At 40.0% G+C, this 23,703-nt stretch overlaps 2 protein-coding genes across 7 annotated transcripts; one reads left to right on the top strand and one right to left on the bottom strand.

Annotated features, from left to right (window-relative positions):
* Nucleotides 1-1,088: 1,088 nt before the first annotated feature.
* Nucleotides 1,089-13,182, bottom strand: LOC116727334 (ras-related protein Rab-37-like). The gene is made up of 9 exons (XM_032574708.1): nt 12,683-13,182; nt 6,183-6,293; nt 5,984-6,025; nt 5,751-5,817; nt 5,588-5,640; nt 5,269-5,334; nt 4,294-4,350; nt 4,133-4,209; nt 1,089-3,786 (listed from the first exon to the last, which is right to left on the bottom strand). Exons 1-9 carry the CDS (start codon nt 12,827-12,829, stop codon nt 3,681-3,683), a joined length of 726 nt encoding a protein of 241 aa, XP_032430599.1. The 5' UTR covers nt 12,830-13,182; the 3' UTR covers nt 1,089-3,680.
* Nucleotides 13,183-13,869: 687 nt separating this feature from the next.
* LOC116727335 (uncharacterized) lies at nt 13,870-22,135 on the top strand. Of its 6 annotated transcripts, none has more exons than XM_032574714.1 (7): nt 13,870-14,041; nt 14,750-15,190; nt 15,271-15,318; nt 17,247-17,341; nt 18,656-18,751; nt 18,869-19,030; nt 21,025-22,135. In XM_032574714.1, exons 3-7 carry the CDS (start codon nt 15,282-15,284, stop codon nt 21,241-21,243), a joined length of 609 nt encoding a protein of 202 aa, XP_032430605.1. In that variant the 5' UTR covers nt 13,870-14,041; nt 14,750-15,190; nt 15,271-15,281; the 3' UTR covers nt 21,244-22,135. The 6 variants fall into 6 exon arrangements, with proteins under 6 accessions (XP_032430605.1, XP_032430603.1, XP_032430604.1 ...); XM_032574712.1 differs by having other exon boundaries at nt 17,235-17,341; XM_032574713.1 differs by having other exon boundaries at nt 13,871-14,041; nt 14,750-15,318.
* The last annotated feature ends 1,568 nt before the right edge of the window (nt 22,136-23,703 follow it).

Raw genomic sequence — 23,703 nt, 5'->3', positions numbered from 1 at the left:
CCACAGATTCTCTACAAGATTCAAGAGAGAACTCCTCCTGGTCTCTCCAAAACACTAACATTGCATCCATTCAGAAGAAACATTCAATATTTTTCAATTTGCATAGGTGGGAATAATTTGGGGCTTAATTGTACATGCACGTATTGTTAATGTGAAAGTAATAAGCTAATTTGTTTACTTAATAAAGCAACGCTGCATTTTGATAAAGTTAAAAAATGGAGAACAGCAAGTAGATAAGTACTTTGTATCATATTATTTCCACAAGTAACACTTAACCTACACCCATTTAGTGTTCATGGATTCATCCAATCACAGAGTTTTCTGTGGATCCAAATTATTTGTGGAAATATGGTCTACATGCAAGATGTTTTTCATTGAGGATATCCAAAACGTTTGAAAGAAAATGCAGTTTGGAAAGTTGAAAAACCAAGTCACAATCCTACTTGACTCACTACGCATTTGGACTTCTACAACATGAATATAAACAAAAGTATGTGCAGCTAAAGTAAATTTAAGGACGGACCCCATTTTCAGCACATTCACAACAGATATGAATTTCTAGTACAAACGCCACTAATTATGTTGGGTCTTCAAACAACCCAACAGAATTTTTTCTAAAAAAAAAAAAAATGTTTAGAGATGGAGTTGTGTTAGAAAATAAAGTATTAATTATAAAATGCATGTAAAAAAAGCACTTCAATGAAGAATGTTGACCTTGGTTGCATGGCAAAAACCTAATTCGTTTTTAAAAGATATTTACCAAAAGAGGCCGTGTTCTCCCAAGCCAAACTTTTATCTTGAAGGCTCAGTTGATAAACAGGAAGTTTTATTCTTCTTTCGTTCCTGCTCACTTTTCTGGCTGTGTCTCATGGATGGATAGTTTTCTTGGCTGTACTCTGCTTTTGAATTTGAACTGAGGTTGCTACCCTCAGCATACTTTAAAGAAAACATGATTGTACAACACTTCTGCTGCTTGATCTGAAGCAAACCACAACTAAGAACCAAAACCAAACCGTCTTAACTCACAGAAATGCTGTCCTGGTAACAGTTGTCAGCCAGATCTCAAAAGACTATTGGAAAGACAGAAGTTTGGTTGAAAATAATTGATTTATTTTTTAATTCAGCACAAAACACGTTAAACACATGTCAAACACATGTCACGCCATCATAAAGCATCCATGAAGCATGTTCACTGACGAATTTAAAATACAGAGCAAATTGATTTGCATATCGTTGTAGAATGGGGTGGGGGGGATTGCATAAACGTTGTAACGCGGTTATCACAGAGGTGTTGTTTTGACATCACTGTTTATTTAAGGCTTCACTAATCATCGCATTAAAGTACGAGGTTGGTGCGAAGATCTTTGTGCAGCAGCTTAGCTCCTGTCAGCTCATTGGTTTAGTTGCTAAAATAATATATTTTGACTCTAATGGTCCTAATAAACCAACAGGTCGTTCTATCAAAAACAAATAGATACCTATTTCAGCTAATTAGAAAATGCAAAAAGTTGGTTAGGTTGCTTAACATCTCTGCTATATCATTGCATTAGTAAGAACAAGTTATATATTCGTTCTTACTATGTCTGTGCGTAATTATAATTAAATGATGCACTTTACAACACGACTTTACCCTGAGCTTTGACTTGAAACTTTAACAGGTATGTTAATTATCTATCTTTTTGTTATTTCCAACTTAAAAGAATTTGGGTTCGATATACTTCTAAGTGAGACCGCACAGATACGACACATGCAATCCAGCCTTACATGCAAAAAGAACCAAACCTCAATATTAGCAATAAAGTAAAATGCATGTGCTTTGTGCAAGTTCAATGTTAGCGTCAGTGGTGCTCGGAGGTTTGTTGCAGTTGCTATGTCCAGAGAGCATTTTTAGAAGTACTGTACGTCCGCTGCATTTCTAGCACAAATAAGTACAGTATATACAGAAGGAGACGGCAGGAGACACTCAAAATAAATTCCAGTAGCTGATCAATGTAAAGAGCCCGGAGTGTTTTGGCTCTTTGGTTTGAATTTTTATGCAGCAGTGTAATCCCATATTTCCTCAGCTCTTCCAGCTGGTTTTAGGAAACTAATGTCTTTGCAACCAAACAGATTTAAATAACACATGGATATGAATTTAAAAAAAACAACTTTGATTAGATAATTTAACTTTTTTGAATTCAATAGAATATATATATATATTTACATTTATGTTCATAAGTGATTTCTGCAAACATTTTACACATTTATCGTGTCCGTCTTGAGATTTCCTTTCTTTGTGTCTTACATTCGTAGTAAGAAGCTGGTTTGTCTCTGATTTTTTTGCCTTTTTTTTTTAGCGTATTTGCATTTTTCAGCACACGCAAAATAACATAAAGTTGGCAAAAGGAGTCTCACCGACAGCGTCTTGCAACGCAACTAGTTGCATTTGAAACAACAACGAAACAAAAACACACCAAAGCATTGTCCACGCAGACAACCGTCATAAAGCAGACGCCTGTAAACCGGTTATATTACAAATGCCTAACCCATGGTAATATTAGCATCATAATAATTTTCAAGTACGTACAAATTAAGTGTCATTTGTGTCATGGCTTCTCAATAAAAGGAACATATTTGGTAAACTGGAGGCTAGACTTTAGTCTATGACCCAGTTATTATGGTATCCATGGGAGGATATCCGCACAGGCTGGCATTACTGTACATTCTCCCAGCAGAAAATGCTGTGCCTAAAGCTGGGCGTTGTGTTTATGTGCAGATTTAACCCCATCTCAATCCATCATCTTACAAAAGTTTCAATACTCCTTTAACATCTCCTCTTTTTATCACGTCATAGCCACAAATTTCATTCTCATGTTTCATGTTTGACTTTACGCGGTGAGTCAACGAAAACAAGTGAGAAATTGCGAGGTGGAAGAAAAACAATGCATAAAAAAAAAAAAAATCTGAAAAGTATGCCGCACATTTGAACTTGGACCCTTTTACTCTGTTGTGACTAAAAATTTCAATGCAATCAGCTGCCTTCAGAAGCCACCCTAATGTTTCACCATCGACCAGGACAACAACTCTAAACACATAATACACATATATTAACACATAATATTTATGTGTTACAATGGCCCAGTCAAAGCCCAGTGCACACTATCTAGACTATTTGGATTTTTACTAGTAAAGGTTTCATTATTTTTCCTCCACATGGCAATTAAGTACGTCTTGTGTTGGTCTACCACCATAAGCATGAATAAAATACACTGACGATTTTGGTTGTAAGGGGTACAAATACTTTTGCATAGCATTGCACACGATGTGAGTTTTGCAGCTGTTTAAAGGCACACCTTCAACAAATTGGCTAAAGTTGTGCTCACGCTCTGAAAGTCAGCCGCTAGCTAAGTACAGAAATTCATAAGGCAATGTTCCCTTAGACTAAAAATGCGGTTTGTACATGGCGAAGCGTGAGCTTCTGACGACAAGAGAGTTTGGAGAATCTCTTCTTGGCAGAAGTTAAACCGTGGATCGTCCACGTTAATACCTGGCTCTATATTCTCCTCGACTCTTCCTAGGATGTACTTGTGAATTTTTTATATCCCATGAATGGCAGCGACATATTTGGGGCGCAGCAGGGAGGTTCCTCCCACTCAGCGGCTCTCTGCGTATCCGTGACAGCCTGTGTTTGGAGGTGAGACTCAGAAGTAGCTGCAGCAGCCGGACTTCTCCTTCTGTGACTCGATGTATTCGTGAATTTGGAACTTGGGCTCACTGGGGTGCTGGATGGCCCGGTGCTTCAGCTCCCTGACGGACAGAACAACAACAATTGCTGTAACAAAAAAGGACAAATATTGGAAACCCTCATGTCCCAGGTAAACCCCCCCCCCCCAAAAAAAAACTATGAATTGGAATAATCTTAAAATAAAACCAAATACATATTTTTAAATAATTATTCCACAAATCTTCCCCCGCAGCACTGTGAGAAATACAAAGGAAGGTTGCCACCACAGCTTTATCTGACATTGAAATTTGTTTGCTGATCTGGGGTGAAAGCAAAATAAACTTATTAAAAGAAGGTGAACGCTTCCTCCCTTCCCCCCATCAACCCGTATCAACAGAGATGTAAGTGTTTATTAAAACTGTCTCATACTTGGCTACGGCTGTGAAGGCGAGCTCTACGTTGACTCCCGTCTTGGCGCTCGTCTCCATGAAAGGGACCGAATACTCCTGGATGAACGCAGGGGAGCAAACAGCGGTGAGAAGCAGAACCCGTGGTGTCAGTGGTGTTTGTGTAGCTGTGCGGAGACTCACTCTGGCCAGCCTCTCTCCTTCGTCTCTCCTGATCGCTCGTTCGCCGCTCATGTCGGCCTGAAACACGGACGCAGCACAGAGATGCTCAGATTAGATTAAACGTGACGATCCGATTTTCCCTAGAATGTGCCGTGTAGCTTAAAGTTAGATCACTGCTTTTGAAATCAGCTTTCATACAGCATGTATTTGAACACGTTTTAATGTATTTGTATTTAATGCATTCTCGTGGATCACATGTAGGGACACATGATTGGAAAAGAAAAATGTGTGGAGTTTGTGGATGTTCAACGTCTGAGTTTGTTAACACTCGAGCTTGACTGCTTGAGACTTGTTTCCTTCCCCAAGTCTTCTTCTCATATTTCAAAAACGTGTTACTAAATCAACTCTGTAAGACATGTCTTCAGTTATGGGAAATGTGCAATATAAAACATATCTGTTATTTCACAATATGCTCATTTACATTTCTGAATAAAATGATGTAAATCGTTGACAGCTATGCCTGTATTGTTCAATATTTTTCTATCAAGAGGTCAATGAAGTGAGACATAATTAAAAAAAAAAAAAAAAAATCAGTGTTTGGGTCATGTTCTCATAAATGCTGACCAGCATGCTAATTGTTTCTACTGCACTGTAAAACAAAACCATCTCTAATTTACAGAACATACGGAGAGCTGTGGCTGCTAAAAAGTTTACCGTACACGGTAAACTTCTGGCATCAACAGATGCTAGTATCTTACCACAAATTAGAGACCTTTTTTTTTTTTACAGTGCGGTATTTTGGCAATACCTTTAAACTCTGCATCTTTAAACTCTGTATGCTATCATCCTGATCTTTGGCTTATTGCTGTTTACGTATCTGAACACCACATCCAAACTTAGACTTAGCAACTTCCACTCTGTTTCATTGAAGCTCACAACCTTCTGTATTCGATTAGCGTGTACTTCCATTACAGACCGCAAACATCGCCTTCTCACCTTGTTGCCCAGCAACATGATGACTACGTCGGTGTGAGCATACTCATGGATTTCTGTTAACCACGCCTGGACCGAGAAAACGAAACAAACACACAGAAAAGGCGGTCAGCAGTGTTACGGTGTTCCTGCAGGTAGGCTCTCTCACACAGAGGTTTGACAATGATCCACGCTGCACATGTCGCCGTGGGGAGAGAAAATGTGCAAATATTTGCTCTAATAACATGGGGTTTTACGTTGACCTACACACGAACAGGTCTCACTAGTTTTCAGGCCCCCTGGTTACTTTTATGTTTTCATCGCTGTCGAGTGTGAGACTCACCCTGATGTTGTCGAACGACGATTTGTTGGTGATGTCATACAGAAGCAGCAAAGCTTTGGAAAGAAAAAAGAAAGAAAGAAGCAAATCACGGCTTCGCATGTATGCCTGCGTACAATGCTCGAGTAGAACTTTGCAATTCACGTTGTGATTCATTCATTCTCACCATGTGCGTCTCTGTAATATGCGTGAGTCACACTTCTGAAGCGTTCCTGTCCTGCTGTGTCCCAAATCTGAAACAGAAACCACTCTGATCTGCTTCTAATTGCCTGATATCTTCACTAACGTAGCAAAGGAAGTTGAAATGAATAAATAAAACAAAAAACAGCTAATGTAGGAAGAATCCTATAACTCGTGAAGTCAATCAATTGCCTGTTAAAAACGGATGTGAACACTGACCTGTAGTTTGACTTTTACGTTGTCAACAGTTACCTCTTTATTCTGAGGGGGAAAAAAAGGGACAAATGAGAAAGGCAAGAAGAAATAATATGATTAGAGAGGAACTCGCACTTAAAAAAACAAACAAACAACGAGTCTCTTAGGAGCATGAGTGATGGAAAGTCTTCGGTTTTCAGTAGTGGGTGGATCCCAAACGTACCGTAAATCCAATTCCAACTGTGGCAGAAAAGGAGCCTGGGATGAATTTGCCCTGGTCAAACTGAACCAGAAGAGAGGTCTTCCCTACGCCGCTGTCCCCGACCAAGATGGTCTGCAAGAAATCATAAACAAAACACAAATATTAAGGATTTTTTTTTTTTACAACCATCAGTAACCATAGCCCGAGTGGCCTGCATTAGGCCAACAGTGAAGCTATTGTTTCCATAATCTCCATGGATGTTTGATCATTCTGACGAGGGCTGAAATGATTCATTGTGTTTATCACAATGAATTGGTTATTGAAATAATCATTAACTAATTTAGTAGTGGATTAATTGTTAACTAGAGTATGTAGACTCCAAAAACAAAAGGCAACAGAACCGTCAGAGCAGTAATTTAACCAGAACCTGTATATAAATGTACACATTTTGCATTTAATATGTGAAATAAAATGCTAAAAAGAGTTTTTTTTAAATTAATTGTTCATTTGCATCTTGCGTTTGTATTTCTTATATTGTATTATTTTTAATATTATTAAAAAAATAAATTGTTTATTTGCATCTTTTAATGTGTTCATAGTATTGTATAAAAAAAACCTTTATACAATATTTAAGCAGGCTAAATGAAAAATATGCATAATGTGCCAATTTCTATTATTATATGAATCGATTTATAGTCAAAAGAAACATATTACAAATAATTGTTAGCTGCAGCTCTAATTCGTACCCTGCTGGAGCTTTTCTCCTTTCAAAGAGGTTGTTACTGTCCACCCTCACCCCATGCTTTCTCGGGAGGAAGAATGGCTGAAACAACGCAATCCACACGTTTTCCTTCAGTGGGCAAGATTTGAACTAATGGCGTTATATAATAACATATTCTGACTTTGGTTGCGCTCTGTCTAATTTAGAAGTGTGACAGCTGTCCCGACTGTCACACACAGACAGTATTGGTAATGGTTTTCTGTTTTCCCTTAATATTGCTTTATATATTGATTAGTGAGTAGTTTAGATTTGTATCTTTAAATTTGTTTTCATTAGTCTGACTCTTTAGTTAACTATTTGTTGTGCACCCATTTAGTTAACTTTATGTGTCAGTTCTTTGTATATTGTGTTAAATATAACAAATTAATTTCTTTCTTTTGAGTTACCAGTTTCCTCTGGACCCGTTGCTGAAAATCATACAGATGAGCTCCAGCTGATCGGTGTCCATATATGGATGTCAAACTTCCTCAGCGGGCCATTCCATTTGTTCACCAGGGGAGGGGGAAATTTGGTCTTTAGTTTAATTTGACCATTTATTTAATGTTTCTTCTTTTGGAAAGTTAGTTAAATTTTGATATTTATTTCATTTACAGATTTAGTAATATTCTGACCAGTATTTGTTAGGTTTTTGTGTGTTTAATTACCCCCTAGTGTGTGTTAATGGTCTGATCAGCCACTATTTAAGTTCCCCTCATGTCTTGTTTGTTAGGTCAGTTTGTGCTTGAGTTTGTTCTGTTACCACCTGAGTTGTAGTTTGTTATGTTGACCTCAGTTTGGGCCCAATTTATCATTTTTGGATTTTTTTTGTTAATAAATTAAGATTATATTTTGAATTTTCTTCAACGTCTCTCTGGCTGGTTTATGCAAAACCTTCACAGGGAGAAATTCCATATTTCCATATTACAAGTAAATATATAGGTAACTTGGCGACAAAACAAAGTGGCAACTTTTCTCTGCTTTAGCTTCTTAAAATCTATTAATACTTCAGCTATGAACAAAGATCTGCGTCATCCAGGAGATTTCTCCTCCTCCTCCCCTCCCACCTCTCTCCGAGCTGCTCGAATAATGATAATAATATCCTTTCTATGAGTTTGGCCGTGCACCGCTCTCGCAGCGTGACTCACAAGCTGGAGAATGTAACCTTCAAGGCAATAAATTTATTTTTTAAAAATGACTGAAAGACAGCTTTCAGAAGCACCCAAGTCAGTCGCCAGGGACACCAATCAATTCGTCATCTTTGTTTGAGCTGCTTTTCATTTATCGAGTCTCACCGAGGTCCCGCTTCCTCCCCCGCAGGCGGCCCGACTGAGTCACTGACAGTAAGTGAAGTGCAACCAAGCTGCTCTGACATCTTTGCTTAGAATTAGGCAGCGAGGGTAAACACTCGCTTTTATTCTTTTAATAATACCATTACTGTGTTGAGTCCCCCGGAACACGTCCAACGTTAGAGCAGAAATTAGTCCTCTACCGAGCTACACAGCTTTTCGTTTTCGAGACGTTAGCGTTGACCAAACTTCAAGTTTCAGTTCTAACAATAAACAGTCATGAGTTCAAACCCACTATTTTATCACTGACCACACCCCGTCCAATCTCCACTTCAAAATTCATAATAGAAACTCTTCCAAACATCGCATGAATCTGTACAGGAGGAAAAAAAAACCCTGTTTAATGCTTATGACTGTGCTAATAGATAGTAGATGGGGGTAAAATGAGTCTACCATCAAACCCCTCTGGGGACCCGAAGCAATTAGGCAGAAGTTTCACAGACTTTCTGGAAGAAGATTTTACTTTCATGTCTCAGAGAGGAAGAAAGAGAGTTGTATTGTAGGGTTTTTACTCTGCCTCAGGGTTTCCTTTTTATTATTATTATTATTATTATTGAGTCTTTCTCTTGTTCATGCAACTAAACATGGCTGCCTTCTTGCTGCATTAGTTTGTCAAAATTAGAGACACAATGTCAGAGAACTGAAATCATCGCCGCCTCACAGGACGACAGTTTCCATATTGCTAAACTGTGCTAAACTCCTAATGCTTTAAGTGTAGAAAGTATACCTTTAGTTGTTCCATATTGCTTCTATTTCTCGCTGCGGATAAGGGAAAAGAGATGAGAATTTGAAACCAGAGGATGCCGCAACCTGGCATCTGTCAAACACACAGGTAAACACAGTGTGCGTATGCATTTTTTTGTTTTGTTTTTGATGTTGTTTTTTTTTAAAAATCAATCAATGACATACTATGTGAGGTTTCACCGGAATAAAAACCCAAAATATGAAAACTCTACAAGATAAATGTTGACAGTACTGCTTATATAACAAATACTGACGGATTCTATACGTTCTTTCACCAGTTAAACTATATATCCAGTGTGGCACTTTAATTCAATTATTATTGTTTTTCAGTTCATACAATTTGAATTTTTTAAAACTTTTAAAATTTTTACAATTTGATTAAAATGATTTCATTGGTAATTACATGTTTGTTTGTTTGTTTTTTTCCCACAAACTTTTAAAATCGATTTAACGATTTTTTTAAAATGTATTTTTTTTGGATTGTATTCTATATGTCACGAAGACTCCATCTCTGGCCTCCAGCATAAACAGGTTTAAGGGAGCGCAGAAGGTGAGGAAGAGAAGGAGAGCAGAGAGAAGAAAAAAAAAAAGAGTCGGTGCGCCAGTGACCCGGGAGGAGGACGGACAAACGGAGGCGGGCCAAGATGGCAGACAGACGCAATCTGTGCTGCTCACATGTACATAACTACTGTCTCTGTCTCTTTGGAGAAAGATTGGCTTGATTTGACCCTAGTTTGAAATGCACCTGCTCCGGTTGCAGAGGAAATGAGTGTGGCTATTTTATTGGTGCACACTTTATTTTGAAGAACAAAATAAGAAAAAGAAATGACTACAATATAATCCAATAAAGAAAGAAAATCCTTGCAACCAACGTCCGTTGGAGCTGCAGAGCTACGGCAATGATTTATTTTTATTTTTGTCTAACTTATGCATTCTCTTACAACCTGCCAAGCCTTTCAAATGAATAGCAAGCACTGTTTGATGACTTAAAGTGGATGCGACTTCCTCCAACCCACACATTTGGGCTTTCGGTGTGGAAATCCTGATCCAGTTTCTCCCACTTTTTCTCCTCCTCAGCTGCTACTGCAGTAATGAGCCCTTCGTTACGTTTCTGCCGCCTCTTCTCGTGTTTCAGAAGCTTTGATAGGGAATTTTCTATCAACGTGCCTTTCACATTCTGAAAAAGATCTCCAAATAAGCGCCTGTTGACTGAAACCAGTCCAGTCATTCGGTATGAAACGCAACAGGATGTGGCGATAAATTGTTTTTCATTCATGACGTTTTGTAATACGAGAGTAAAATGGCAACAAATTGATCTAAGAATGATTACACATTCCGTACGTTTCGAAGATTTATAACTCTCAAGAAGAAAAAAGATAATTGTTGATATTTGTGTTCGTTTTTATTACTAATCTCTTGTTAAATGAGATGTCTAAATGTGGGCGCCACACATTTTTCTTCAGTTAATTTAAAACGGAAGTGAAATAATTATCTCTGCACCAGAAAAAAAAAAAAATCATACTTGGGATAAAGGTGACACTTGTAACTTTTTGGTCGTTTGGAAAAATCTTCTGTTCCGGACTAAAACCTTTTGACTCTAGATCTAGTTTGGATACACGTCAGGTCTCTGGTTTCTTCCTTGTTTATTTATTCATTTTTTTGCAATGTACCATGATCGCGTCTTAGCGTGTCTTGGCCCAGAAAGGTTGGGATTTGGTCAAAATTCAGTCAGCAAGTCTTGCCAGTCTTTTAGCATATGCTTGAAACATTTCTCTCTCCGTTTTTATTTGTTCCTCTTGTGTTTTTAGTCATTGCTGGCTCCTATGCTGTCGTATCAGTTGACTTTGTGATTTTTTGTTCATATCTTGAAAAGCGCTATATAAATAAAGTCCTACTTACTTGCCTACTCTGAGAGGCTTATTGTCACCCTTTGAAACCAAATCCTGCCTCATTTTGACTCATTATGGTCTCATTAGTACTTGGATTTGAGCTCAAATAATTAACTTCCTGTGACAAGGTGCTCCATCTTGTTTTTGTGGGGTTTTTTTCTTTTTGATACATACTTAATCCTCAAATTGTGGCCTGAAGTAGTTGCTCTCGAAGGGCATTGTGACCCCGCTCTGTTTACTTGCCATCTTGTTTGGCAGAGCTGGGAGTTTAATGGATGAGAAGCAAATCCACAAACAGATTGAATCAGAGTGTTTCACTGTTAGCACAATGCAGGGCCCAGTGTGGCTTTTAGCATTGAAGAAAGCCCGAGTGTAGCTTTCTCACCAATATTCTGTCCGTTCTTGTACTTCATTTTATTTTATTTTGCTTTTATTTTTGGAAATAAGTGGCTTATTTGGTGCTTTTCTTGACAAACGGTGGTTGTCCGAATGTCTTTACCTCACTTGTGGCGAAGTGACGCTGTAGCACATTTCTTAGGAATGAACAGTACATGCCCTTCCTGGACACCCCTGGATGTCGTTCTCAGAACATCCTAAATGCAACTACATCTATCACTTTGTGGTTCTGGATGATCGAGAAAACTGTTCTTTAAGCAATATCAGAACCAGGGAGATAGGTGCAGAACAATGACAGCTGGATCATGTCTATTTTGTCATGAAGTGCGGTGAATGGGGTGGTGAGGAGGACGCCGAGGGCCCGGGTTGGAGTGAAAGAATGATGTTTTTAATGACGATGTGAATACAAATCCGAAATCCAGGCAGCACAGAATGAGCGGAAGACTGATGCTCAATGCTGGTGGCAACTGGTAACAGGACAAACATCAGCAAGACAGCTTGACACAATGGATTAGACAAGGACCCCACGAGGAACAAGGAGCACAGGTGGGATTAAATACACAGAGGGAAACAATCAAGGGGTAGACAGGGCAACACGGAGACTCAATAGACACAGAAACCTAAAATAAACACAAAGAAAACTCAAATCCTCACACATTTCTAACACAAGAGGCAGCAGTCAGTCTGTTGATTGGTGAAATAAAAAATGATTTCAGCCAATTTTTTTCTTCCCCCCCCACACAGCTTCATTTCTGTTGATAAATTACTGTCATTCAGTTAACCGCGAATCATGCGCAAACACACCCCTACACACACACACAAAGCACACACACACACACGTCTTCGGGGGTCATTAGAGGCATTAAGTCAAAGTGCTTTTGGTTAACATACAATCAGGTCCAGTTTGACCGCCGGCTTGAGAATGTCACAAGAATGAGAATGTCACATTTAACCTAATCGAGCAGAATTTCATCATTTCCCCCCTACATTTTCATGATTTGTGTGAAATGTTTCTCTTGTGGGGAGAATAAAAACAACTGATCCTCGGAAGTATTATTTTTTTTGTTGATAGGATTGGCCTCTTTTAAAGCCTTCTTTCATTCTCCGGCAGGGTGGAACAGTAAGCCACAGCTTCACCCCCCCCAGAAGGAGAGGGTATGGGAGTTGATCGGATGCCTGAGTGAGTCTGGAAGGAGACCAACTCCAGAGAAAACTGCATCAAAGTCCGGATCAGCACCACGGACAGCGCCGCGCTACAACCGGAGCCGACGGCAAATTAGCAAAAAGAAAAAGAAAACACAAACAAATAAATAACGATGACTAAAAAAAAAAAAAAAAAAGATTTAAAAAGAGAAGAGAAATCTTGCCTCCAGCAGATTTGTTTACCTTATGCACCAGGTCTTCGTCGTAGCTCGGGGCCGGAGGGGTCTTCGCCTGGTTCTCTCCGGAGCCGTAGCCGCTGTCGGGGTTGATCTCCGGGTATGCCGTCTTGTAGCACGCCGAGATCGGCTCCATTGACTCCATCCGCTCCATCCCGGACGTGCTCTCCCACCGCGCGCCGCTGAAACGACAGATCCGCGGAAAGCCCGGAGAAGCGAGGGAGACGGAAAGAGCCGAGAAACGACGCACCGACCAGAGCCTCCCCCACGCAGCACCGCTCAGTGCTCTCCTCCTCCGGGTTCTCCGCGCTCCTAAATAAGCTCCTCCTTGGGGGTGAATCGCTTTCTACATCACTTAACATTAAGAAAAAGAAAAGAAAAAAAAAAAAAGACGAGTCGTGATGGCACGACGTTTTGACGCGGTGTAACAGCAGGGCGGAGGATGGAGAGAGCAGCACACCGAGTTGGAGATTGTGTGGATGACTTGGACGTTAGCATGAATGGAGGAGTAGAGGCTATGGAAACACGTCTGAGGATTTATTCTGCATAGGGGGCGTATTTTCTAAATCAGCAGTTCTCTTGTATTTCGACTGGAGGACAACAAAATAACATTGAAAGGGACTCGTGGAACTTACTGTAATGTTGTTTAACAAAGTGATAAATAATTTGTTCGCGCCTCAAAACATCAAACATTGACAGTTTAGTGACAGATATGATCACAGTATTAATATATAATATATATGAGGCTCATATATTTAGAAAACATTCTAAATATACTTTATATGTAATTCGACCACAAAAATGGTACACCAAAGATATACTTATCAAGCACGTTTTTATTACGTAGAGAACCTAATGCTTTAAGTGTAGAAAGTATATCTTTAGTTGTTCCTAAAACGCACACTTAGTACTCTTAAAATTGTGATTTTCTTCAATTTAATTACATTTAAAATACCTTAAGCACAAAATTAGTTGTCCCAAAATAACATGCTTCAAGTCAAATGATCCTTAGCGACTGACGTACACTGACGTTTAGTCTGGCTTCAAGTATGCTAAAAATGTATATACTTAGTATATTTATTTTTCACAATATAAATATACCAAAAGTGATAAACATTGCAAGATTACTTTTGAAATATGGTTCAACAGTCGTTTGAAAATATAAACTAAAGATGCGACCTCTAGAAAAGACTGAAAAGTAATTTGAGCACAGGGACATGTTTAACGTTTCTCTAATCAGCATTACAAGTGCCTTCAAGTAACTGAACAAATCACTGCTTCATATTTCAACATGGGGTTGAACTAGTCTGACATCTTTGCCCAGTTAGTTGAATAAATAGCTTTGTATCACATTTGTTGAATAGTGGTGCTGTCATGTTTTGGTTTACTCGATTAACCCACATGCGCAGAACACACTAGAGAGACCAAAGTCAGTTCAGTGATTTATTATAAACACGGTGCAAAATGTGAATAACATCCAGGATGTGACACTCGGGAGGGCGGAACCGGACCAACGGTCTTCCTGAAGAGGAACACAGAAGTGAGAACAGAGTGACGGGAGGGAAACGGAAGTTCAGCGGTTCGAGGCCTTACTTGCTGGTGGATAAAGCGGAGCTGAGGGGGATAGGCAGCACGGTGGATCAGGGGTTGGAGCAGAGAGGACGGGCGACGGCGGCGTTGGAGGGCGGACAGGTGAGACAGGCTCTTCGGGAAACAAGGAGGACCAGGTCGTGTGGTCTCGATGATTCTTCCGGCCACTGGGAATCCAGACGGACAGAATGCCGGCAGTTCCGCGGCAACGAAACCTGAGGCGAGGTCACAAGAGCAGAATTTTAGAACAGAGCAGGTGGTCTGAGGTCAGCAATAAACTGGATCTACCATTTACAAGCTAACACTCTGGCACTAGAGTGTTGACGATGTCCTCCTGAAATACTCCTCCCAACAAGGTAAGTGGCAGCAGGTGTGCCGGTAGGATCCGCCGACCATCGTGGTGGGCGTACCACGATGTTCCTCAACGCCCCCTGGTGGAGAAGGCCGCAGGAACCTCATCCAGTCCTCCGGAGATCCACAACAGGTGCCACTTTTGTCAGCCAGCTGCTACTGAACACAGCCTAATGTATTGTGGGATAATCAAAAAATACTAAAAAAAAAAACAACAAAAAAACTCATCCTATGTTACTTGTGCATTTCTGAAGTAATTCAAAAGATCTGTGTGATCTGTTGTTTTGATCACTACTATGACACTTCCCTCTGTCTGTGTGCACTTCCAGCAGTTTCCACTAGAGTTTGCAAAAGACTCAGCTTCAAAGTACTGTGTCTTATGTTTCCCCCCCCAGAATGGGGGCATGAGACGCACCCTCTCTCTCTCTCTCTCTCTCTCTCTCTCTCTCTCTTTACACAGCGTTAATATTTACCCTCTGTCTCAGGACGGATAGTTAAAAGAAACCCCGAACATAAAGACTGTTCCCTTGTAGTCCAAGTGGAAAGCAAGGACTCATTTGAAAGAGAAGTTGATGTATGCAGGGAAAACACCCCGACTGAATATAGATACTGAGAATATATTCTTTTTTTTTCTCTAACTCCTGGCTCCAACAGGCTCTCCTGCCATGGATCCGTTCCTGCTGACTGTCATCTTGGGTTCAGGTAAGTCGTTTGTCTCTGACTTGTTTCTGCGGACGGGGTTGAACTTTGAGGGGAAAAACCACATCGTGTAAGAATTCGCCTGATCGTTTTGCACACAGTTTTAGACCGTCTTGCCGTAAGCCAGAAAACGCCAACGAGACTTGTTTGAGTCTGATCAACGACTTGAACAAGTTTGCCTGTGGATTTGGTAATCTGTCATAAACATTTTTGCGTTCAAGCAGTTATTAAAACAAACAAACAAACAAAAAAACAACAACGTTGCAGCATCATTTAATTTAATTTAGTTTTTTTTGTTGCCTTAGTTTACAAAATTTTGCTCTGAAATTCCTTCAAACCATGGAACCAATTTTCTTCCCCTCATTAGACTTTCCTGAAGTGTTTGCAAACTCTTACAGTGAGACAGTCTTCCTTCAAGTCTAATGTTTCTACAATAAGGAATTTTGTATTTCAATAATATTTTAATGTTACAAAAATTTTTTTTTATTGCTGCTTATTTTTGTGAAACACACCAGATTGACTCTGTGGAGGTAAAAGTGATGCACTGTGAAAATGTCAAATATTGCAGTGTAGCCTTGTTATATTAAACTGAGTGGCTATCACTGACAACGATCTGCAAAGTGTCACTTCCTGTGTGGTGCGTAACCACAGACTTCCACTGTTCACATGGACCTTTAGAAATAAGTTGCAGCCACTTTGAGATGCTTTTCCTTGACCCTGCACGGACCAGCAGTGTGTCGTATGGCGGTTTAATTATCGACCTGCCCTCAAAAACAGAGTTGCTACAATACGCAGAAATAACCAAATGAAAGCACTCAGAGTTTACCCAGTTGGCATCGTCATATGTGTGATCGAAAGGAGGCAAATTAACACAGTGACACAAAGGCAATGAGCTAAAAAAACCCAAACCAAATGCAAATATGAGATACTAACATGAGTCTCAACCAAAAATACGAAAAGAACAGAAACTGGCAAGACCTGAACAGCAACAATACTAAAACTCAGCAGAAAGAAATCACAAGTGAGAACCAAAACACAGACACACACACAAGAGCTGTCTGCACAAATGCAGATCGAGAGGTCGTTTTGAAGACGCACGAGAAAAAGGAATAACAACAAATGTTGCCTTCACAAAAACCCCAGGAGAGTTTTTCTTTCTTGCATCCGATTTCTCCACACAAATAAGTGATCTAAACTGCCAGCCATATCAGAAAGATGGTTAAAAAAAAAAAAAAGTTTAATACAAGCCTTTTAATTACACTTTTATCTGTGCTTTATGCGCAGATGTTAATGAGCAAGATTCATATTCGTGACGTCTATTTAAAAAGTCTTGTCATTCTCATCTAATGTGACTAAGTCACATGGAGGAATATTTTCCCGTAAACGTAGCTGCATGTAATTCTAATAAGATCTCATAAATTCGCTCGGAATCGTCCAGACCGGTAATCTTTTAAAGTCTAATAAACTTTAACCAGCTGAAAGGGATGAATCGTTCTGCCATCTTTAAGAATCCCCAGCTGTGCAGTGAAAATAATAATAATAATAAAAAGTAATTCAAAGCGTTTTTAAAGGGTGACTTCATTCATTCAGCTTTGTGTTTTCAAATGTCTTGATCCCATCTGCATTTGCTGTCCTGGTGGATAAGGAAAACACAACAAAAAGTGTTTTTGCGTCGACACATATTCAGTGCTACTTGAGCTGTGAACCTGGTGCCGAAATGAAGCACATAGAACATTAAAAACCTGACAGATGAAATCTTAAGAAACACAATAATTAGAGTTGCAACAAAGTACAGAGCGCAGGGCTCACCCTCTTCCCGTGGTTGAGCCACATTGCTGCCTGCTCTATGTGGATTGTGTTTTCCTCATCTTTCTGTCTTTCTGCTGAAGATGTTTCATTGCGTTTCTCCTTAACCTCAGGGTCATGTGCAGTCTTCTGTTTAGTGATACTGCTGCTGGTGGTGGTGCTCTACAGAAAGGATCTACTCTGCTGCAGACTCAGGCCCTGCAGGACACAGGAATATGCGGTAAGAATGAACACTGGCTGCACACAACACTGAGTTTGGTTGTACAATAAGATATAAAGTGAAATCAGGCTGAGAGGGGGCATGGGGGAGTGGAATTAAACTTAAAGAGTAAAGTGCAGCGGTTTGACACCATGGAAACAGGGTTTTAGGGCTGCCCATCATGCTAGCATGCTTTTTAAACATGGTCTGAAAAAGCTGTGCCGTATTGTGATTCAGTTTATTGGTGGCAAAATCTAGTACTAAGAGCAAAGTGGTCATAATTGCTTTCAGCAGTAGGATTTTTTTTCCAGTTTGCATCGATATCAAATGTGAAAGGAATATAAACACATTTTTCTTTTAGTTTAAAATATATTGCAACCTTAACATTGATTTTTTATTTTCATAAATAGATGTCAGTCGTGACCTTACATATTTTCACATTGCAGTAGTATTTACAAAAGAACTAATTTTAGTTCTTCCTTATGAGAATGTCATTCAAAGCTTTCTTTAGAGCCAGAATTTGGACCAAGAGTCCAAGAGTAATGATTTTTTTTTAAGTTAAAAATTAAAACCATAGCAGATAAGATATGCAATTCTGTAACAATTACAGTTAATAAGAGTTGTGTTCTATCAGTAAGACTTTTTAAATGTATTACAATATCAGGCACCGGCGTCCAGCACTCCTGAAAACTTTAGGGTAGTGTGACAAAAGTATATACATTTACAAAAAAAGATTTGAAAAAAGAGAGCTGTTGCCTTGCAGCAAGAAGGTCCAGGGTTCGATTCCTGGCCCGGGGTCTTTCTGCATGGAGTTTGTATGTTCTCCCTGTGCATGCGTGGGTTCTCTCCGGGTACTCCGGCTTCCTCCCACAGTCCAAAAACATGACTGTCAGGTTAATTGGTCCCTCTAAATTCTCCCTACATGTGAGTGTGTGTGTCCTGTCTGTCTCTGTGTTGCCCTGCGACAGACTGGCGACCTGTCCAGGGTGACCCCTCCTCTTGCCCGGAAGATAGGCACCAGCACCTCCAGACCCCACTAGGGATAAGGTGTTAGAAAATGGATGGATGGATTTAAAAAAAGGAAGAATTCTGATTATAATATCAGAATCCTGACTTGTTTATTTCCATTTTGACTTTAAAGTGGGAATTCTGCGAAATTATAATTTTAAAACTGCTTTGGGGATTTACAGTGAGAAAAAAAAATGTGTGTGCGCGGGCGTGGGTGTGTGTGTGTGTGTGTGTGTCCTTTTTGTTATGGACGTAAACCATTGCTTTCAACTGCACTTAGAGCACAAATGTATCTAATCTCGCTGTGGGTTTGAACTTCATTCCCAGAATGACCTGCCCCAGTACAGCAGCAGACATTCTCTCTTTGGCATCGCCCACCGTGGGCACAATGCCGCCTTGAATCAGCGAGCGATGGGATCACAGGTAGGATTCTTAAAAAAACAACAACAAAAAAACAAAAACAAACGCTGTGCATGAGAGTTGAAAATGAAAATGCCTCTTTTGGCTTCTTCTCTAATCGTGCTCGTTCTCGTTCCTCAGCTTCCCGGAACGCTGTTTATCATCGGAAAGCCAAACGACTACCACCTGTCGGGCCCGCAGCCACGACTGCCGTCTTACGAAAGCGTGCGGAAGAAGGACCGCCAAAGACAGATCCACAGCATGATCGCTCGGCGCTTTGGCCTGGATAGCAGTCACGATGAGGTGAAGTCCATCAGTTCTCCACTTTTAAAGAATCAGCGGCCACTTTATTAGGCGTGCCAGTGGGAAAAGCCTTTTTTATTTAGTGGCTTTAATGCTGTACACATCAGCAGCAGGTCTGGTTATTAAGGAGATTCTCTCCCCAGCAGAACTAGCAGCGTGCGTGACACAGTGGAGTCTGTTATCACCAGGAAATGTGACTATGATACGAGTGGCTTCAACATAAAAGTCCAAATTTACACTGCCAACCGTAAGGAAATGATTCTAAGAGTGATGAATGAACAGCAGTCAAATATAATCCGATTTGAGTAACTTTGTTGAAGTAAAAATGAAAAACGCTGTACGCATTTACGGTTTCACACAAACGGCTGAGATGTTGGCTGTTTTTACACACAAACATCTCTCAGTTCTACAAAGAATTGTTGGAGAAAGAGGAAATATCAGTTTATTTGACTAATAGTTGTGTGTGATGAAAATGCCTTCTTAATGTCAGAGGATAGACCAGGAGAATTATCACTGGTTAATACTGAGACATGCAGAATCATAAGTGATTGCACAACACAAGAAGCCTTGAAGCACCACAGTTACAGCCACCCTGATTAGCTAAAAACAGGAAGCTGAGGCTATGGTGGCTTCCATATCAGCTGTCTATGGTCTGCTTTAAGGGAACCAGAGTTGGTTTAATCTGATCGTTCGCTCAGATGTAAAGGCTCGTCGGAGCACGCAAACTCAAGCCCGCCTGAAGATGTGTCCTCACTTTCAAAATGAAAATGGATTATGAAGCACACCAAAGAGAACAAGTAAAACCAAAACAGAAGAAGTGTATTCTCTAGCCTAGCCCAATCAAACCGAGTCTTCCAGATAGTAGAGTCGGAATTTGACATATACCTAATAACACGATGGAGTCATCCTGTCTTGCATCAGGTTGGTTGAAATGGTGTGATAGCTTTGTGGGGTTTTTTTCTTGTAATTCTTAGGTTTAGACCCCTTTGCTTAAACCCCACAGTCAGCCAGAGTATGAACTGTGTTCATACTCTAATGCTGCCACACTGTTCCCTCTAAGGCAGGGGTGGGCAACTCCAGACCTTGAGGGCTGGTCTCCTGCAACTTTTAGATGCATCTCTACTTCAACACACCTGAGTCAAATAATGAGGTCATTAGCAGGACTCTGGAGAACTTGACTGCACTTAGGAGGTGATTCAGCTGTTTGATTCAAGTGTGTTGGTCCAGGGAGACATCTAAGAGTTGCAGGACACCGGCCCTCGAGAACCAGGATTGCCCACCCCTGGTCTAAGGCGATAGTGTGGCATCATAATGCATAAAGTCACAGAGCTCAGATCATTACCATGTGCTTTCCAGAGTACGATGAATTACAGAAATATATTTGCTTGATGCAAACACAGCAGTTTATTTGAAAAAACTCACGTTCTTCAAAAATACGTTTTTGGTGGTTTTTCGTATTTCACAACGGAAACAGTTTATTCGCACCGCACGTGTCACGTGATCAACAACCGGATGTCACTGCTGGCGGAAGAGACAAAGAAGACGGCAGGAAGTGGTAGGAGGATCATGGCGCGGCATGTTTTTTGACGACTTATCTCGTGAACAAACTTGTAAACGTGTTATTCTAATTGCGTTTCTTATTTAATGTGAACACCGCAGTTTTGAAATTGTGGGGGTTTTTTTGACACTAGTGGAATATCGACAACATCTTGCGCACATTTGCAGTTGAAGTGCAGCTACAGATGTACAGCCAGCGAATCTCCAGCAACTGACCAACATTTCTTTTTTAATTTTTACTGTGTTGAATGTGTGATATGATAAATTCAAATTGTTCTGAAGGCAAAACTAGCGTTGTGTATCTAATAAAGTGGCCAGTGGTTGTGTAACATATATTTTGCTCTGATATTTCAAATTCTTTCCTAATGCCTGATCTGTTGGTTTGTAGGCATCACATAATTTATTTATTTATTTATTTTTGTCTTATTTCGTTCCAGCCGCCACCAACATACGAGGAAATATTTTATTCTAATCCACAAGCTTCTCCAACCAACAATGAATCTTTGGACGTTCACCTGTCCATAAACGCCTCACACTCGCGTGAAGAAACACGTGGCACAGCGGCGCAGAGTTACGCCTCTGTCTCCCCGATGGGCAAAGAAGACCCCCGCTGCCAAGACATGCCCACTGTTTCTGCTAACCGAACGGCCGTTTGAGTCAGAGCTGATGAATCGGTTCAATTCTTGGGAGTATTCACGCGATAATGACTCTGACTCAAGCTGTGCGCTCCTCCAGCCCGAGCCGAGCATGACTGTGCTGCCTTTTTGCTCTTTCAAAGGGTGGTTCAAAACCGGCCTGACAGACACGATGATTAGCAAAAGGGCACAAACCGTTGCTGAAGGTGCCAGGTTTTTCCAAAGTGAAAAAGTAAAACGATTAGAAAAATTTCAGTGCCACAGATTCACAAAGATTCTTCACAATTCAACTAAAAAGAAGCAATTTTGTCAGATGGACCAAAAATAAATAAATCTGCATCAACCTGTTGCTATAAGTGCATATGGAAAATATTTGATTTCATGTACCTTTTCAGAATTCACTCATCTTGGTTGCTGTATTAACATTAATCATAGCAAATCTGATGATGAATTTAGCAGTGCATGTTGGATTTTCTGAACTTTGTTTGTAAATTGTTGTTAATAAATGCACTTGGCTTATTTGGCACTTCAACAACCCAAAGCACGCCAGCAGGTCCTCCTCCGAAATGCTAATAAAAACCCAAATGAATGTGTTGCAGCGGACTAGTTAAAGTCTTGGCTTAAATCCAACTATGATGTTGTGGACTGACCTTAAACAGGCCGTTAATGGAAAACCCTCCAGAGTGACTGAACTGAAATCAATAATGAGTGATCTAAGTTCCTGAGCAGTGACTTATTACCAGTTCTTACAAATGCTCTACATCCTAGGAGATGACAAATAGCTAACCTGTGTGTTTTTCACAACACTCAATGTTAGACCAAGCATACAAATACTGAAAACGCTGTTATTAATTTGCTCTGATATTATAATGCAATGTGCTTCAACTCATATTAAATTTTCATCACTGAACTAAATGCATTTTCTTCCAGTCCACGAGTGTTAAAGTTTCCGAGCTTCTGCTGCAGTGCTCCCCCTTCAGCTCCTTCAGACTAGCCAGCAACTATTAGCAAACACCTGGTGAAACTGCACATAAGTTGGGCTCATTCTTAGAGCTGCTTCTCAGTGAAACAATGGTAAAAACGCTGTTAAAGGGTAAATTGAGGAGCACTGTTGGGATGACTTCCTGAAGGTGGAGTTTCTGGAAGAGCGGGAGTTTTTAAAGAGACAGAGGCCCAATTTTAAGGCGTTTAATTATAAAGTCAAATTTCTATTAAGTCATCTTGATGTATACAGCATTTTTATAACAACTGAAGGGAACATAGTTACTTGATTGTGCTATGAAATGGCACTAGGGTGCAAAAATAATCTGATCTAATAATCTAATCTGGTCTTTCACCAGGAGTTTATCCAAGAGTTCCTAAATGGTTCAACAGTAACTCACATACTCCAAGGCTGGTTGTAATGTTTAAATATTGGCTTGCTCAGCCCTTTTACTGATGACTGATTGAATATCAAAAAGCATTTTAAAAGAATTTACTTTATTACTTAAGACAGGTTTCTTTAAAGTAAATCATCAATGGTGCAAGGTGAGATGAAAGATGTTGTGTTATCGATCCACTCTTAAGATTCTTAGTGATGACTCAAAGTGTAAGGAGCTTTGTGTCACCTGAGCTGAGTCCAGCTTGATACCAGTAATGCCAAGAGTTATGTATGTGCCTGTCATAAACTCTGTTGTCAAAGCATGTTGACTTGGGTTTTTATGGAAATGCACCATGGAAAAAAAGCCAGTCTGGTAGGGTCTTGTTTGCCGAAACTTTAACACGGTTGGATTCATTGGTCACTGTTAAAATAGGGAAGGTATGGCAGGACAGAGTTACTCTTTAACCGGGGTCAAACATTCACCAAAGGAAACCACAAACCGACTGAAGGTACATACGATGCCTTGCCATGACAAACTTACTGGCCTTTTACATGTTGTCAAGTTGTAACCACAACGTCCAATGTATGTTACTGGTAAAACGTAGGTCAGAGTTCTGATTTGGTTTTCAGGATTTCTTTTTTTTTTTTTTTACAGATAATCTGAAAAGTGTAGCACATATTTGCATGCGTCAATACTTTGTAGAAGCACATATTGCAGCAAAGACAGCTGCAAGTCTTTTGGGGTATATCTCTAACAGCTTCTTACATATGGAGAAACAAAAATCTTGTACATTCTTTCCATATTTTGCCATAGATTTTCAACTTGATTTAGGGTCTGAACTTTGACTATGCCATTCTAGCAAATGAACATCCACTCATGTAAACCTTTCCATTGCAGCTCAGGTTGTATCTTCCTGATACAGTGTCTTACTTCTGCTACAGACTGAATTTATACCCCAGTCTCTTGTCTTTTGTCAGCCTCTAACAGATTTTCCCCAGGACTGTCGTGTGTTTACCTTAAATCCGTCTTCCCATTAGAGTTCATCAGCTTCTTTAACCCCTTGCAGAAGAAAAGGACACCGCCATATTTCACTGTTGGAATGCCGTTTTCAGGGTGATAC

This window comes from Xiphophorus hellerii, chromosome 10, assembly GCF_003331165.1.
Source record: "Xiphophorus hellerii strain 12219 chromosome 10, Xiphophorus_hellerii-4.1, whole genome shotgun sequence".
In the NCBI taxonomy this organism is placed as follows: Eukaryota; Metazoa; Chordata; class Actinopteri; order Cyprinodontiformes; family Poeciliidae; genus Xiphophorus; species Xiphophorus hellerii.
The sequence above is the reverse complement of the archived record's forward strand: the minus strand, read 5'-3'. Positions and strand labels throughout refer to the sequence as shown.

What these genes read in the sequence shown, in the direction of transcription:
- LOC116727334 (XM_032574708.1), bottom strand. Translation starts at nt 12,829, where the DNA reads ATGGAGCGGATGGAGTCAATGGAGCCGATCTCGGCGTGCTACAAGACG. An exon ending in CGTCGTTCGACAACATCAGG is followed by an intron (nt 5,335 to 5,587) that starts GTGAGTCTCACA and finishes TTCTCGGTCCAG; the next exon opens with GCGTGGTTAACAGAAATCCA. An exon ending in GCCTTCACAGCCGTAGCCAA is followed by an intron (nt 3,787 to 4,132) that starts GTATGAGACAGT and finishes TCTGTCCGTCAG; the next exon opens with GGAGCTGAAGCACCGGGCCA.
- LOC116727335 (XM_032574709.1), top strand. Translation starts at nt 14,680, where the DNA reads ATGTTCCTCAACGCCCCCTGGTGGAGAAGGCCGCAGGAACCTCATCCA. An exon ending in CCTCCGGAGATCCACAACAG is followed by an intron (nt 14,750 to 15,270) that starts GTGCCACTTTTG and finishes TGGCTCCAACAG; the next exon opens with GCTCTCCTGCCATGGATCCG. An exon ending in TGGATAGCAGTCACGATGAG is followed by an intron (nt 19,031 to 21,024) that starts GTGAAGTCCATC and finishes ATTTCGTTCCAG; the next exon opens with CCGCCACCAACATACGAGGA.